Below are 17666 nucleotides of genomic sequence, written 5' to 3'. Positions count from 1 at the left end.
GAAAGCAGAATATACAAGTATGCTCTATTCCTTAAAAAAACAAATAAAACCAATGTAATATAGATACACCTATACTCTTAGAATAGCTCTTCCTACAAAAAGTAAAAGACTATTTCAGCCTTTGAGATAATATCTCAAAACTACTTTTGTTCTTCAGCAAAATTCAAATTCAGCTTACATCAAAATGTTACCTACCTGTAACAGATAACTGCTGACATCTCTGTAAGTATGATTCAAAATCTAAAATCAAGAAGAATCACCTAATTATTTTCTTCCTTCTTTTCTTTTTTGTCATGTGGACACACAAAAACAGGTAGGTACATAGGCAGATAGACACATACACAAACCCAAAAGCTGAACAGAGGAAAATGGAAATCCCAATAATGTATGAAAACAACATAGCAAAAGAAAAAAGCAAAGTAAGCAGGAGGCAAACATTACATATCAAGAGTTAATATACTGAGTGGAAGTTAAAATGTACAGTAAATAGTAATGCTCATCAAAATGAACACTCTTCAAAAGTATACTGTTAATCATCTGCTAACATAAACTGTATTCATCCCCTGTAATCTTTTGGGAGAAGAACATAAATATATTATTCTAAAATCAATACAGACTGCCTGGTTCCTCCTCAGAACAACCTCTACTACACACATGGAGTGCAGTAGATAAGAGCAAAATTCTTTCTAAATTTGCAGTTGTGGACTGGACATGAAGTATTTATTTACTCTTGACTTTTGCACCCTTTTAGAAATATCCAGTCACAGTATGTTAATAATGGTTAAATAACACAGAATTTTAAAAGCTAGAAGCAAAGATACAGGCTATGTACAACTACCTTTAGAGTTTCCTTTTAGTTATTCATATCCTGGGTTAAAAATGCCATTCAAAGAATAAAATGGGACCTGTAAAACTGTCTGTAAGATGCTACTTTTCCAAGGCACTGCACCTTACAGCTCTGCCACTAACACAACTTTCCATCCAATGACTTCAGAGCTCCTCAACAGGCAGTTTTTCAGTAGTGTTTTCAGTGCCTGTCCCTGAAGAATCCTAGAGAAAGGTTGTTACATAACTCTGCTTTGTGATCTAATATAATATGATTAAGAACACCATCTGTGTTTAAGAATTTATTCACTACCTCCTGTGAAAGTATCTTTCTGTGTAATATGAAAGGTTGGGAGACAGAAAGACAGGGTAATGCAAATTTCCAGTCTAATAATCAAAAATGATTCTCTAAGGCTTTGCATGTGAAAATAACATTACACACTTAGAGAAGCAGTACCTGTGACCTTAACTTGACCATGTATATCTGTTAGAAGAAAGAGCAATTGCTCTTACCTGTAAAATCGCTAAAAGTACCGTCTAATTCCACTGAAGACATGCTTTCCATATTTTGACTGTCCGCTAGATCCACAGATCCTAGGAAACTAAAAATAAATGATTAAATATTTTATAATCTAGAGAAATCTTTCATACATCTACATACACACACGCACACACATATATATATATAACGGGGTTACACAGACACTTATATGATACCTATTTATTATCAATACACAGGTATAATGTTCACTCAAAGGTTCCAGCAGAGATATAAAACTCAGCTAAGCCAGAATTTGCAGGGAATTATGTTAATGATGCAGATAAGACATTCCTTTCCAAATCACTTCTGGAACATTAAGCGCAATATAGGGCCAAAAAGAAATATGTACTACTGGAAACAGAATTCCTGATAAAGGAATATGGACTTTGGTGACTTAGCCTTTCCCAAAGAAAAAAAGAATTTATAACCCTTGGAAGAAGGGGAAGACCATTCAGGAGGACTAAAGGATGTTATTCAGGCAGAAAATTAGAAGGGCCAAAGCCTAACTAGAACTTAATCTGGCTACTGTCACGAAAGACAACATAAATAGTTTCTACAAATACATCATCAACAAAAGGAAGGCTAAAGAGAATCTCCATCCTTTGTTGGATATGGGTGGAAACATAGCAACAAAGGATGAGGAAAAGGCTGAAGTACCTCATGCCTTCTTTCCCACAGTCTTTAGTAGTAAGACCAGTTTTCTCTGAGTACTCAGCTTCCTGAGCTGGAAGATAGGGATGGGAAGCAGACTGAACCATCTATGAATGGTTCAGAGGAAATTTCCAAGAGGAAATGATCATTGATCTGCTACACCACTTAGTCAAACACAAGTCTATGGGACCGAATGGGATCCACCCATGGGTACTGAGGAAGCTGGTGAAGTGCTCACCAAGCCACTTCCCATCATTTATCAGCAGCCCTGCTAAGCAAGGAGACCAACCCCCTTGGAAGTTAGTGAATGTGATGTTCAGCTACAAGAAGGGTCAGATGGGTGATCCAGGGAACTACAGGTCTGTCAGTTTGACCTTGGTACCAGGGAAGGTCATGGACCAGGTCATCTTGAGTGCCATCATTTGGCATGAGCAGGTAACCAGGGCATCAGGCCCAGCCAGTATGGGTTTATGAAGGGCAGGTTCTGCTTGACCAACCTGATCTCCTTTCACAGCAAAGTGACCCACCCAGTGGATGAGTGAAGGGCTGTGGATGCAGATTACCTGGACCTTAGTAAAGCCTTTGACACTTTCTCACAGCATTCTCCCAAGAAAATAGGCTATTCATGGCTTGGACAGGTGCCTTTTCACTGGGTAAAAACCAGGCTGGATGGCTGGGCATAGAGAGTGGTGGTGAATGCAGTTAAATCCAGCTGGTGGCTGGTCACTCGTGGAGTTCCTCAGGGCTCAGTATTGAGGCCAGTTCTGTTTCATGTCTTTATCAATTATCTGGATGAGGGGACTGAGGGTACAGTCAGTTTGCAGAGGACACCAAGTTTGGCCAGAGTGTTGATCTGCAGAAGGGCAGGAAGGCTCTACAAAGGGATCTGGAGAAGCTGGATTGATGGGCTGAGGTAAACTGTATGAGGTTCAAGAAGGTGAAGTGCTGAGTCTTGCACTTGGGTCACAACAACCTCATGCAGAGCTACAGGTTTGGGGTAGAGTAGTTGGAAAGTGACTCAGCAGAAAAGGATCTGGGGGTGCTGGTTGACAGTGGGCTGACCATGAGCCAGCAGCGTGCCCAGGCAGCTAAGAAGGCCAATGGCATCCTGGCCTGTATCAGAAATAGTGTGGCCAGTAGGAGCAGGGAAGTGATTGTCCCCCTGTACTTGGCACTGGTGAGGCCACACCTCAAATCCAGTGTTCGTTTCTGGAGTCCTCATTTCAAGAAAGACATTGAGGTGCTGGAGTGAGTCCAAAGAAGGGCAACAAAGCTGGTGAAGGGTCTAGAGTCACATGAGGAGTAGCTGAGGCAGCCTGGAGAAAAGAAGACTGAAGGGAAACCTTAATGCTCTCTACAACTACATGAAAGAAGGTTGTAACAAGGTGAGGGTTGGCCTCTTCTCTCAGGAAACTAGTGATAGGACGAGAGGAAATGGCTTCAAGCTGTGCCAGGGGAGGCTTAGATATTAAGAAAAATTTATTCATGGAAAGGGTTGTCAAGCACTGGAACAGGCTGCCCAGGGAAGTGATGAAGTCATCATCTCTGGAGGTGTTTAAAAGATGTGTAGATGTGGCATTTAGAGATACGGTTTAGAGATGGAGTTGGACAAGGTTTACATCTGGACTCAATGATCTTGAAGGTCCTTTCTAATCTAAATGATTCAATGATTCCTTATGAATGTAACACAGTTCAGTAAAGCATGTAAATTATCTGCTTCATTTTGAATATCTTTAAATCTCACCACTTTCAATTAACACATATGTACGTGCTTAAAATGTGCTTAATTTATTTGCTGAAACAAGACTTTTGTCTTCAAAAGATTATATGCCACCATAATATAGAATAAGTATGCTAATATGGCCAGGATTTTTTATTATAGCATTATAAAGTAGGAATCTTGATCTCTACTATATTCAAAATTTGAAAAAACAGCTTTTATTTACCTATCCCTCCAAATACTCTTCATTTTAGTGGTGCTAAAGATACATTCTGTTCCAGAGTTTCTGGTTCTTAGATATGTTTGCAACTCTAAACTGTACAGTTGTTACATTGGCCTAGAGTTTTCAAGAATCACCTAGGAAAAAAAAAAAAACAAAACACCTACATATAAAACTTACGCTTTTAGTTCCTTAACATCTGGGTTATTTTCTGGTAAGACTCCTATTCCTCGACCGTAACAGGTGCCACCATGAAGATGAAATTCTATATGCGAGAAATCTTCATTGTCAGCACTTGCTTGTTTTGTATGAATGCTGTAAATTCTCAGAAAACTTCCAATCTGAAAAAAACCAAAACAACTTAGATAGCACAAAGCCAGCTGTTTCCGTGGAAAATTCTAGGTTTCTAGGCCTCACAAAGCTTCTTCCCTATTTGAACTCAATCACATAATAGCTAAAGTTGTCAGGGACCTCTGGAGATTGACTCATTAAACCCCTGCACCCAGAGCAGAGTCAACTAGAGCAGGTTTCTTAGGGTTGTCTCCAGTTGGGTTTTGGATATTTTCAAACGTGGATAGTGCAAAACCTCCCTGAGTGATCTGTTTTGCTTTATCAGACAACATTACTGACAGCAAAGGGTGATTCAGTACCAGCATAAGCCTTCTTAATAAATCTAATTCTCAAACACAGTTCAGAAGACAGATCAAACAAATCTATACATTTCTCTCCTGAGGGCTCAATTTCCCTTATATTTTCTAGAGACTGACATCCTGTGATTTGTCCATGTATGGCCACATGCAGCAATTGCCCTCATGTCCATCATCACACATGGCTTTTTGTCTCTTCAGGTGTACATACAAACACATCTGCTTACTCAGATTTCTTTATCCCATCTTACAATTACATTACACATAACATTTTTTTAGGAACAGGAGAAAATGCAACACATATTAGAAATTGAAAGATTTTGGCACTTTTTCTAACTTTGTTAGATCTTCCTCAGGTACATGGAGAATATGCTTCTTGTTTTGCTTTAAATTATTTTGTGTTTTCTGTGTTTTGTTAAGTTAAAAAAATGGACTTATGCTAACTTATACAAGTACCTATTAAAAAAAGAAGTTATAGAGTGTTGAATATTGAACACATCTTTATAACTCTGCCTTTATTTCAAAATACCACACCCATTATCCCCCCTCAAAAAAACCAAACATCCAACCAAAAAAAATTAAACCAAACCCAAGGTTCACAATCCAGAGACTTAACTATAGAGTTGCTAAAATATTTTTTTAAAATACATAACCTAAGATCCACTTGATAGCTGGCAAGCTACACACATTCAACAATCTGGATCTATATTCATTCTAAGTATTTTTAAAATAACCCTATATAAATGAGAAATTATTTTAAATTTACTTCAATTAAAACTAATATTACAGCAGTCAAGTCTGTTAAGTTTTATTTCAGCTTTAATTTTAACTAGTGGAAACCTAGATTGGATTGGCCAGGTCTTAGTACAACACTTACAAATGTATGTATACACGCATAAAAGCAGATGGAGCAGCAACCTGTGTCTAGAATCCTTCTCTGTATCAAGGAAAAAACTGTGCCTACATGATGCTGGTATCAAACTACTTTTAAACAATAATCACACGTGAAAAAGGCAACATATTTTCCAATTCGGGCAGCAGGGACATAAAAACTGCACTTCAGCCTGCACCTATTTTGCTTCTGGCATGGAGCTCTTATCAGAGTTTTAATCGATCTGTGCTGTTAGGGGGCTGCTCATTTTGTTCATTCAAAGCATCACCAGCACAGCCTGTGCATTTAGATGGCAGTTAAGAGGCTTACCCAGAAGTTTGGGGTTTTTTTTCCTTTCCACTTAATGATGTTGAATATCCAAAAATACAAGGGGTACTCATAGTATAAAAGTAATCTAATGACTTTGACAAATGCCTTGGGAGAAAGCTAAGAAATTAAAAAAAAAAAAAAAAACCAAACTAATTTCTGCTTATGAAATAACTTTAAGTTAATAAAAAAGTGTCAAACTACTTCCTACCCCCCAACCAATTTGCATATAAACAGGAAAAAGTTCAGTATTGACAGATTTTTTTCTTTTAAAAAGAACGTATGAAAAAAGTATTTTATCTATGTACAAATATAAAAAATTAAACATGAGAGATGACAGCTCAGAAGCCAAAAATACAAAATGCTAGGTCTGCCTTCTAAACTTGTGTGCTGAAACTCATGCAAAAGTCAACTGAACTACACATTCCAGTGCAACACTCATGTTGCAAGATTTGTCATTACTATAAAATAATCTTTCTATATATGCATTTATTAGATTCTTTTCTGACTGTTATTATTTTATGTATTTTAATATCATTTAGAACCATAATAAAGAGAAGCATTATAATCAGCATCGGTAAATACTGAAAAAGTCCGTAGAGTTCTAAATGTCAACCCAGAGCTGCCTGTGCAAACAGGGTGCCATTTCCATGGATTCCTTCGGGCGGCAGCCTTGCTTACAGTTAACAGCAGTGAGCAGATTGTTATGGATAAAAATGTTACTGTGTTTCTGTTGTTTACAGAATGCCTGCAGACTGAGCACTTTATATACTTGACTGAGAAGAAATTATAATCTACATGATTTACATAACCATAACTAAAATATAGTACAAAACCAGCTCCTTACTTGACTTTACAGCAGTTCCATTTATGAACTACCTTTTTCATTTAGAGCAAGTTCATTTAAAATGAATTAAAGTAGAATAAAAAAAATTTTTGCAGTAGTATAAAATATACTAATACCCTATTTGCAGTCTAATTCAAATACGACTATTTAAAAAAAATACATATCAAGGCTAGAGAGAATTAAAATGCAGAAGTCACATATGCAGTTCCCTATAACCAGTGAACTAATACAATTCTAGCATAGGAAATTCTCATCATTATTTCAAAACTTATAGGGTTGTGTTGACATTCACACTGATGAATTCAGAACAGCCATTCATCATGGTAGGTAAATGTTCATGTTGGACCAAAAAGGCAGTCATGACAAGAAGCTGTCTTTATCTACAGGAATCACTTAACAAATTCATCTGTAGTCATTTTTATACCTATTTTTATGGCTGATTATATTAAATGAGATTTCTTTGTTATCATTGTTATCATATCTACAGTCTAATTTTACTGAGTAAATGGTGCACAACTCCTTGAAAATGAGAGGAAGTATATACACAGCATTTGGGCACAGTCCTTTGCAGTAAGAAATACCAACCTAAATCCATGTAAGAGTTTGAAAGACCCAGGGCTGGGATCAGAGGGTGTTGTCTTTTGGTTTTTCCCCTTTTAATAAGTAAAAAGATAGAGGCATGGAGAATACCACTGACAGGTCAAAGGAATGCTACCTAGGTCTGAAAAATATGAAGCTAGATATTACAGCCATGTAAGTAACTCACTGAAGTTTCAGGTTGAAAATGTGAGTGTGGCACTAAAAAAGCAAGACTTCTTGGTCCATACTACTATCAAAAAAGAGATGACATTTTATATGGTGGGAGAAACAGCTGAAAATATACAAATTTTACATCTGAAGATATGTGACACAAAACAAATGTTGTTAAACTACAGACTAGGACTTGTGTCTATGCTCAAGGTTAATTGTTTTAATTGTACTATCCAGAAAATGCATGGCAACACAGGAAGGCACAGTACCATATATTTAATGAATGACAGAATATAAGGAAACCTCTAACCAGCTCTGGACACCTGGATCCCTACTGTGCATTGACTGACCACTGATGCTTGCTCACCTCGATGCTTACAATCCAAGCAAAATGCTTAAGATGGAGAAACTCACATCACAGACCTATTCCCAAATCCTATAGCAGTGTCAGTGAATCCTGAGAACTCTGGGAAAAATTGGCATAAGAAGGGCTGAAGAATAACAAACTGCAACTTATGGGGAGCAAATGTATTCCAGACAGTTAGTTGTAGGCTGAGGTTCCTAGAATAATGAGAAAGCCTCATGCACCCCAGGTAGCCAGAGGAAGAGGTAGTTTCAAGCAAAAGCAGTGAACACCATTTTCTTTGCTTAGTTTAGTTCTTGCTTGTGTCTTTATGCCCCAGGAAATAATCTACTTCAGAGATGAGATTTCTAAAAATTCTTTTTGTGTTCTGTCAAAGCACCAAATGCTGAAAAGCCACAATCTTACCCAGTAGGAAAGGGAGATCGGAAAATACAGGGAACAAAAAGTCTACTTTGGTATCAACAGCAACATGTCTTCAGTGTTACTAAAGTTCTCTCCATTGAAAATTGTAAGTATTATTTGGCTGTCTTGGAAAATGGGATAAAATGCTCAAATTTTCAGTGTTCTCTGGACAGATGGCCTAAACAAGGAGTTTTTAACAAACTCTTGCAGCAATATCCCTTACTCTGTGCTTCAGCATTTGTCGAAAATTCACTGTAGTACACTACCCACTTTCTCTAGTGTGTACTGCTTATTCAGAGCTTCCTTGTCTGAACATGTGCCTACAGATACAATTTTAAAATATTTCAGGTTTTTTTTCAATCTGTGTTAACAAGGCTGTGTAAAACAGATTGCTCCTACATAAAATGTCATTTCTGAGCTTCGACTGTCACTGCAAACAATACACAGCAACAGGGGAAAATGTAACCTAACAATTCCACAACAATTTACATTAAAAAGGCAATTCTAAGCTACTGTCAAATGCAGAAGACAAGGCTGAAAACTAGCATACTTTTACTGTTTCTGCAACCATAAGCTGGCAAAACATCTAATCACACTTGGGAAGGTGCACATGGATACAATAAACACTCTCCAGTTCCCTACTTCTGCATAGATTAATTAAAAAAAAAAAAAAAACAAAACAACTTTGCAAAACAAGACCCTGAACTAAAAAAAATATTATACAGATTTCACTTTCTTATGATATGACATGATTTCCACTAGTATTTAAAACCCCTCCATTTTAAGAACAGTTCCTCCCAAATTTTATTATATTTATATTATTCTGTGAAATAAAATTAATTCTACATGTTGCAACCTGAAATTAATAAACATTTCTGAAGTTAACTGTTAGCATATCAGCCCCTTTTCTTCGATTACTTCACTAAGACAATCCACTAAAAAGTGGCGTTCGAAAACAATCTATCTTGAAACTTCTACAGCTTTCATGACTGAAACTACTGCAACTTTGGACATAGCCAGGAGAAAAACAGCCTGTATTGCTCAGAAGGTCAAAGGAGGTTTTTTAACAATTTCCTATGAAATTAGAGCTTCTACTACACAGTGCAGTATCCAGCAAAGGTACAAATGCTTTAGAAATAAGAAAGGGTAAACTTATAGGCAGTAAAAAATTGAGAGAGCTGATGAAGACATCCCATGTATCACATATTCAATAGGAATTCCTGAACATAAATGTGGGAGAGCAATAAAAGAAGTATTATTAACTACTCAAGAAATTATGTTTTATTAACGTTAAAATATTTTCCCCTTAATTTGCAAAACATAATGCTTCATTGGAACATCAGTTATTTATCAACAGATTACACCAGTTAGCAAGAGAAAAATTCTGGAGGAGAACTTGGAAGTCATGAAATATTTCTGTCAGTTTTGTTATGAATTCTTAAACAAATCCATACACTTATTTTGCTATCTGTCATTTACTTATGAACGGATGTTAATTTATTGAATTGATTTTATGTCTGCCAATAGCCTGGGCTAACAAATGGTTATTACTTATCTTTATTTTCTAGTTAATGTTTTCCTAAAAATGATCTTGGATATAGAAAGCAGGGCATGAAATGAAAGATGTATTCTTTGCTAATTTCCTGTATTCAGAAGCAAGATGGCAGTATTGCTGAAGATCAAATGTTTAATTATGTTGTTTTCTCTATCTAAGCATAATCAACATTACTGATCCACTAAATGAAGACTGCACTGCAAACTGCAGAAGTTTATAGAACTGAAAATCTTCTATTGACATTAGAATTAAGAGTCTTAAATGGGTCTACGAGTTTAACCCCACTTTGTATCATTTAAAAATAATTCTAAAGCATAGAATACATTTTCCGAGTTCATTATTTTCACAGGATTATATATTATATTACAGTGTCTGGAAAGAACGGCTTAATTGAAAGAATTTTTTTCATGGTAATTTTCGGGTAATGAGGCTGTTTAACACATGTTGAAGGAGTTTTGCATTCAAATAAAAGGTACGGGAAATACAGTGAAAGATAAAGAGGAACATGAAACTAATTACAGCAGAATTGAATGAATACATTCTCTGAAGTGACTTCTAAGCAGAAAATAGGCCACAAAAAGAGAGTTAGAAATACCAAACTGCGCATTACCTTAAGTGATTTTGCCAGTGGTACATGGTTGTCATAGACTAGAATGTCCACCATTAGATTTCTCAGCTGATGAAGAAGAACCTTTTCTCCTTCCACGTCTTTTGCTTCCACAGGTACTCTCCATGTTGGATAGGGACATTTTGTACCATCCCATACCTGCAATGTAAATGAACTACTTCAGTGTGCTCAGAATACTTTAGATTCAGATTTTAAATATCTTTTTTTAAAAATTTTTTTGTTTGATTAAAAATCAGTAACAATAAGAAATTCCAATTGCAGTCTTAGTCTAAAAGTCCTTAAAATACTTAAATTAGACTTTATGAGATTTTAAAAATTATTATTCCATATAGAGCATAAAATAACCTCTATCGAGAATATCATCAAGTGCTAAGATCTAGATTGTCTAGAATTTGTTAATACTTTAGTAAAACGTCAACTGTTTATTCAGCAGTTACAACCATTAGAATTCATCATATGCAGAACCGTCTATACTTAATATTTTGATCTTGATATAGGGGCTTTTTAACCACTTCAGCTGCAGTATGTGAAGACTGAGTACACAGTATACACTGACTTAATTACTGATGATCTCCTATATCAAGATACACTGCTAGTTATCTAGAACATATTCAAAAAACATCAGTACTTAAAATACACTTATTAACAAAGGTTCTAAAAATCATTTGCCTAATGTTAAACTTTTAATATACTCCTTGTACTGAAATACCAATAGAATTATTTCTGAGCTAGCAAAGTTACTGTGAAAAAGTAAGTTTACCAAAAGGTTTAGCACTTCGGAACCAAAATTTTACTTCTTAAACCAAATCTCATTCTGTTAACTACGGCTTCCTGAGTTTCTGAAGATACACTCTTCTCAAAGACAACAAGAATAATGGTTTGAAATACTGGTATAGTAAAACAAAAATCTAGAAGCGTTTGGACCATTCTTTTGAAATGCTACATTTCATAGCATGTCATGCATATTGGTTCAACAGAAGTTAATTTTCAGAGTTTGTGATACTAAGGCACTTTGTCCCATAAGTTAGGTACTGCAGATGGAAAGGAAAAAAGACACCAAAGCTTAATTTTTAAAGGGTTTCTAGTTCTAGCCCTTATGCTTAACTGCTTTGGATCAACAGACCAACAGGAAAAGTTTTAAGAATCAGCAAAGCTATGCATAAATACACTGAGAGTAACTCATGGCTGGAATACCCATCCAAAATCAAGAGAAAAAAGGGAATTTCCCTGTTGACAGTGAAAATGACCCATAACATCAAATTAATGTTGCCAAGTGAGAGTGTATTCTGAAGGACCAGATAATGAGATGGTATATGCTGTCACAGATTAAAAAAAGCCTCTAATCTTCTGATCCTGCACCATGAAATACTTGAAACCGCCTTTGAAAGAGAGGTTACCTAGTGCTTGAATTATCAAATCTTTTCCAGAACTGAGCTTAGAAACAGATTTAGTGCATATCTGTTACGAATTTAGTCACTTTGACAAAATAAAGAACCTTAAATTTGTCAAGTTTTCTACTATTATTTCAACTGGCTTTATTTGGGACAGTTTGGTAATTTAATTCTACACTGGAGAGATGGATCTGACAAATGGATTAAAATAACCTGTACGCTCCCTTTTCAGATAAAGGGATGGTGACTTAGCTTTGAAACGTCCTTCACCAGAGGAACTAATGAGGCCAGTACCAGCACCTTTTGGAGGAATTTATGATAATGTAAGCTTTCTCTACAAAAAAAAAAAAAAAAAAATCTTTGCAGAAGTAGTTGGTTGGGGTTATTTTCTTGCACAAATACAAAAACAGATCAAGTTCTCTCTACCTCAGGAGAGTTTTGCTTTACTCAAATCATGGATGAAAACATGAAACACCCTGGTTTCAAAAATAAACACTGGATGAAAACCTAACACTGGTTAAATTAATTCTGGATGAGAAACAACAAATCATTCTTTTACTAGTCATGAATAGCCTGGAGCTAAGTTAATGATAATGTTTGATCACCATGGTTGGCAAAACACTGAATGAATGAGACTGAACAATACCTATTTTTCTCTTCAGCAGAATATGCTCATTGTATAACTTAATGTACATAATTTAACTGACAGACAGAAGGGAAGAATAACAGTAAAATTCTTATGAAAGGCATAAAAGACAGAATAGTGTGAATTCTTTAGTCTCCATCAGTTTGAATAAGAAAATTCTCAGAAAATGGTAATAAATAATCAAGTCAGCAATATCATCTTTATGCCACATCCATCTCAGCTGCTGTATATGTAGTAATTAATTTACCAAGTGTAATTTAAATGTTATGCTATAGATGATGCACAAAATTGCTGAAATTCATTTTAGTTGTCTTTGAAGCCATCCCCACTCACTACCTGGGCTCAATGCTTAAAATAATAATATTTCATACTATAATCAGCCATAATCACTGATATACTTGGAATAACATGATAAATATAAAACATTATAATAAAATGCATAATCAAAAGAATATAATAAAATAGTATTTAATGATCACTCCACTTGAGCTGGCATTGACTTTTTTTGTTTTACAAAACAACAAAATAATTAGAGATCTGTCTAAAAGTTTTTAGAATGGGTTCTCTTCTATCATGGCCAATATTTGACACAAGATATGGATTTTGCCATTGTTGAGATATGGAGGAAATTACCAACAGCATACCAATGTTAATGTAGCATTTTTAAGCTTGTCTGCTGTATTTTATTATGGATTTAAGTATTTAATATTTTATAATGCTAAAAATATATGCTGTCAAAGGAATTACATATCCAAAAAATTCATCTATCATTATTTGACTTCAAACTTTTACTTTCCTAAGTGTACCCAAAGATTGCCCCGTCATTACCTTTACTACACAAAAGTGACAAAATTTGAATCTTAGAAAAGTGTGTAAAGGAATATTAATAATTTAAGAAAGCCCTTATTTCTATCATTGCAAAGGGTCCTTCAATGTTGCAGATACACTTATTAATTAACAACTTAATTACAGACCACAAAGTTCTGGAATTTTACTGGGTCTCATTTAACATGTCTTTCACAAAGGATTATTAAATGGAAATGCTTGTAAACAGTTGCAGAGCATGTTATAGCACACACTTCAGATTTGTTTCTGTACGAGAAAAATCTTTGCTGCTTTAATGAAGGAATTCATTAAATTCATGTGCTATTTCCAAAAATATTGTAACAATACAGTTTAACACATTAGAAGCAATAAGTAATTTTATGAAGTCATAAAGTGGAAAATAACAGGTTGATCATCACTCACATTTTAACAATCAACTTAAAAAATAAAGAAAAATAAAAGCAGAGGAGTTTCAGAATAACTTCAGACAGATACATCTGGAACTAAACCCAGGAATATTAAGGAGACGTCCCTTTTATTTAGTTAATGTTAAGGATCACCCTTGGATATTTCCATCCTGTTGTGTGGCACTAGGCATTTTGTATTTTCAGTGAGCACTGATGCCCAAAGTGCTTACGTATAACTAAGAAAAACTACCTAGAATCCATCATGACAGATAACCTAATACATTCATTCCTTTTATAGATAGTGTTACTTACTGCACTAATCATTCCCAGCAGACTCAGAAAAACAAGCAGTAAAAGCTAACTAAAAAACAAGGATGAAGTTTAAAACAAACATTTTTCAAGGTTAAGACATCTTGCAATATTTATCTACAAATATGAAGTGATGGTCCCTACAATGCCTTACTAAACCTCTCCTAAAAAACAAATCAGGCGAACAACTTCAAAGAGTCCTGTGATTTCTGTTTTGTTTTCAAAGAAATAAAATGGCCAAGGATCACAAATTTGCTTACAGTCAAAACATTTATCTATATAACATTATTTCACAGAATCTTCTGAGTTGGAAGGGACCTACAAGGATCATCTTGAATGAACGGCCCATACAGGCATAGAACCCACAACTTTAGTGTTATTAGCACCGTGCTCTAACCAAGTGAGTCAATCTCAGGTATAAAATATGTCTGCTTTACTGAAAAATGTATCACAACATCTGAATACATAAATCTAACAAATTATTTTAAAAAAATAAGTCTACCTTTAGAAGAAAAGAAGATCCATCCACTTGTGCTTTTCCTACCAGCTGGCAAGTGAGATCAAAGAACAGCATTGGCTGAACACTAGACAGTTTCGCTGCTGGTCCAGAGATGGAAATATTACTGGCTGCCCAAACACGTAGTTCTTCTATTCTTTTATGTTCTTCATCCATGAAAGTGTACATTTTGCTAGAAGTTCGAGGAACTAGAGGCGCTCCTACAGTTCCATCAAATGTCAAGGATGCAAATCCTCCACTGGTAATTCCCTGCATTTGTCCATTGAATTCCCTGATCTGTTATGAAATATGAATGAAAAAAAATAGTTTGCACTGCATGGAAATAAAAATACATTTCTGCTTTATCACATGCATAAAGAATGAACTATACATAATTTTTGTTTCTGGTGCTATGGGAAGAACAGAATTTAAAAAAAAAACCAAACAACAAACAACAAAACAACAACAACAACAACAACAATAAACCCACCACCAAAAATTACATTAACTTAAGAAAATAAAGTAAGTAGGCAGAAAATATAACCTTACACAAAAAAGTTTTGAAGAGGCAGACTAATACCTACTTGTAAATATACAGTATCAAACAGAGTATTTTATTCACACATGTCAATAAGAAGACATCAGAAATTGTGAGGGGGAAGACATCAGGGTTGCTTTTACAAATGGGGAGACTGAGGCACAAGAGAAATTAATTTTTACACAGCAGAGCAGTGGCAGAGCTAAGTTATGGATTTCTGTTGTCTGCATCTCACAACCGCCCTGTTTTCCAATATTACAGAACTGAAACATAAAATGTCAGTTCTAGGAGGTATTTTTTTCTATAAAGCAAGCAGTGACCAGCTTTCATTCCTTGAATTATGAATAGAGCTTTCACAATTACTCAATGTCTACTGCCCTGAACATGGCAGCTCCCCTGAATCCTGCTGATTTAGCTGTGTATCTGCTACCACGTAAAACACAATGTGTAAAGTCTGAAGCATTCCTTCAAGGATCTAAACTAGTCTCACTGCTCCCTGTACTTTATATCTGTACATCTATATATCTATATCAAAGCACTGTATGACTCATTACCTAGAAATATCATACTGTTTGAATTCATCCATTTTTAATTTGGGTTTGCTTACCAAATAAGTGATAATACTTATGAATATAGCATTTATGAGACAATCTAGTATAGGATTCCCAGTGCTCAATTTTCAAATGGTTGAAAATCCTACTGATTTGAAAGTGCAGAATGTGAAATGTGTGTCAGAAGTTCTAAACAGCAACAATTTCTAGCAAAACATCACCAATTACTTAGGTCTATGTTTTATAAACACACTGAAATTTAAAAAGCACACAAATCAAGTATTCATTGACCTTGGACAAAGCAATTCAATCTTCATGACAGGAACTCCTTTAATCCCTGTTACTTTTACATAATGCATAAATACATTAAAGGTCTTCTCTAAGATAAATTTTGATTTACTTAAGCATTCTCCAGACCTGACCAATGGAGCACATCAATTTACAGTGAAACGCTGGAAAGCTTTAATCTTTTAACCTTTATATTTAAATATCAAAAATACATGAAAAGCCAACAGACCAATCAGGAAAATACATAGTTTCATAATCAATTTGTGCCTCATTACCCACAACTTGGAAAAAAACATCCCACTGTAAGATGTTATCTAATATAAACACACAGATTTACTTTAGTTGCTGCCACTGGCATTATATTCAACAGCTTCTCTAAAGAGGTAACATCCAGAGGGAAGGAAGACTCTTTCACCACTTTTACTCATTCATCCACTGTCAAAATACACTTCAAGATTATTTTTAGTATCTTATCTGACATGTCAAATTTTTCTCAAAGTATTTTAGTTTCCAATATACCTACTCATTTATTTCTTCACTCATTGTTTTAAATCATCATAAAAATATCTTCACTTCTTTCTTACTAAAAATTCTGTCTTAGTCCTCTGCGAAGGCTCCAAACCTCTCAGGAGGTCAGTTCAAGAAACTACTTTGTTTCCCTGGGTTTCCACTAATATTTCACCATAAGCTATGTTACTTCTTTCCCAAATCCTTTATGTCATGTTTTGATCATGCAGGAGGTTGTCTTCAAATATACTGTACTTCTGACATCTCCCAGAACCCCCATTTAGTGAATTTGAAATCAGCCTTTATGTAGGGAAAGGCAATTATAAACAACAACAACAAAAAAATATATATAAGAAGGCAAACCTCAACCGTCATGATGAGATTATTACCACGATCTTGAAGGAAAACAACATGTCTTTAGGTATATGAAGGTAGAGAAGTCAATGAGTGCTCTCAAATATAAACAGAATTCAACAATATTATTTAGTGACCAACAGGAGAAACAAGAGAAGCAATTGTAGAATGGGTTACAGAAAAAAGCATTTCATAGTTGGAAAATTATTTATGTTAGACCCACAGAACAGATGATGGTCAACAGAAATTCTTCAGACTTGTTCTTTAAAAATAAATCATTGCTAAAGTGATGAGGGATCACTGGAGTATAAAATGAGTAAAATCCATGGGAAAATGTTATTCCATTATGGCATTCTTAAGCAGATCTCAGATCATGGAATGTAAATGTTATATTTTCCACAAAAAAGATTTTGAAATGGAATTAAACTTAGGGAAAAGAGCCAATCTGGGACTTTTGTATATGACAACAATTCCGCTTCACTAGATTTTGTGTCATTTCTAGAGGCCTTGGGGATTTTTTTTTTCAAATTGTTGGGGGAAGTGTGTGTGTGGAAGAAACGGGGAAGTGGGGTAGATGGCGATCACTTTAAAAATTCCCTAAGAATTTTAAATACTTTTAATAAATAATAGTTGCTAAATAAAAATATCCTCTGGGACAAAAATGGAGCAGATAAAATTCATTTGGTTTGTTCTAAGCAAACAAGTAAATTCCAATACATATTGCAGGAGTCTTTGGGAGGAGTCTTTCTGTAAACTGAAGAACAAAAGGTGAAATGTCACCTTAACAAACTGTACAGACAATAAATTCTAGTGATTTCTATGGGGTACAACGCTATACTGAATATGGTTATTGAAAAGAAGCTAATCTTGAAATATTTATAAATAGATTTACAGCAACCTAAAACACCTGATTTTATTTTTTAACTGAAGCTGGTATTATTCATCTCACTAAATCGAAAAGTGTGACAGTTAATATGTATAAAGCTGGAATAATACCATCTCCAAG

The 17666-nt window shown here is 35.0% G+C and overlaps 1 protein-coding gene across 4 annotated transcripts in view; it reads right to left on the bottom strand.

The window, feature by feature from the left end:
* Positions 1-17666, bottom strand: part of POT1 (protection of telomeres 1) — an 83381-nt gene that overhangs the window by 32576 nt on the left and 33139 nt on the right. For all 4 annotated transcript variants that reach the window (XM_027882701.1, XM_027882702.1, XM_027882703.1 and 1 more), the window contains exons 11-15: positions 14429-14719; positions 10331-10486; positions 4138-4298; positions 1339-1427; positions 196-240 (exon numbers count right to left, since the gene is read on the bottom strand). In XM_027882701.1, coding sequence (XP_027738502.1) covers positions 196-240; positions 1339-1427; positions 4138-4298; positions 10331-10486; positions 14429-14719 — 742 coding nt within the window. The remainder of the gene's footprint in view (positions 1-195; positions 241-1338; positions 1428-4137; positions 4299-10330; positions 10487-14428; positions 14720-17666) is intronic.

The sequence above is a fragment of the Empidonax traillii genome, unplaced genomic scaffold (genome assembly GCF_003031625.1).
Source record: "Empidonax traillii isolate 1590-97213 ecotype Southwest subspecies unplaced genomic scaffold, ASM303162v1 scaffold110:size1153230, whole genome shotgun sequence".
In the NCBI taxonomy this organism is placed as follows: Eukaryota; Metazoa; Chordata; class Aves; order Passeriformes; family Tyrannidae; genus Empidonax; species Empidonax traillii.
The sequence above is the reverse complement of the archived record's forward strand: the minus strand, read 5'-3'. Positions and strand labels throughout refer to the sequence as shown.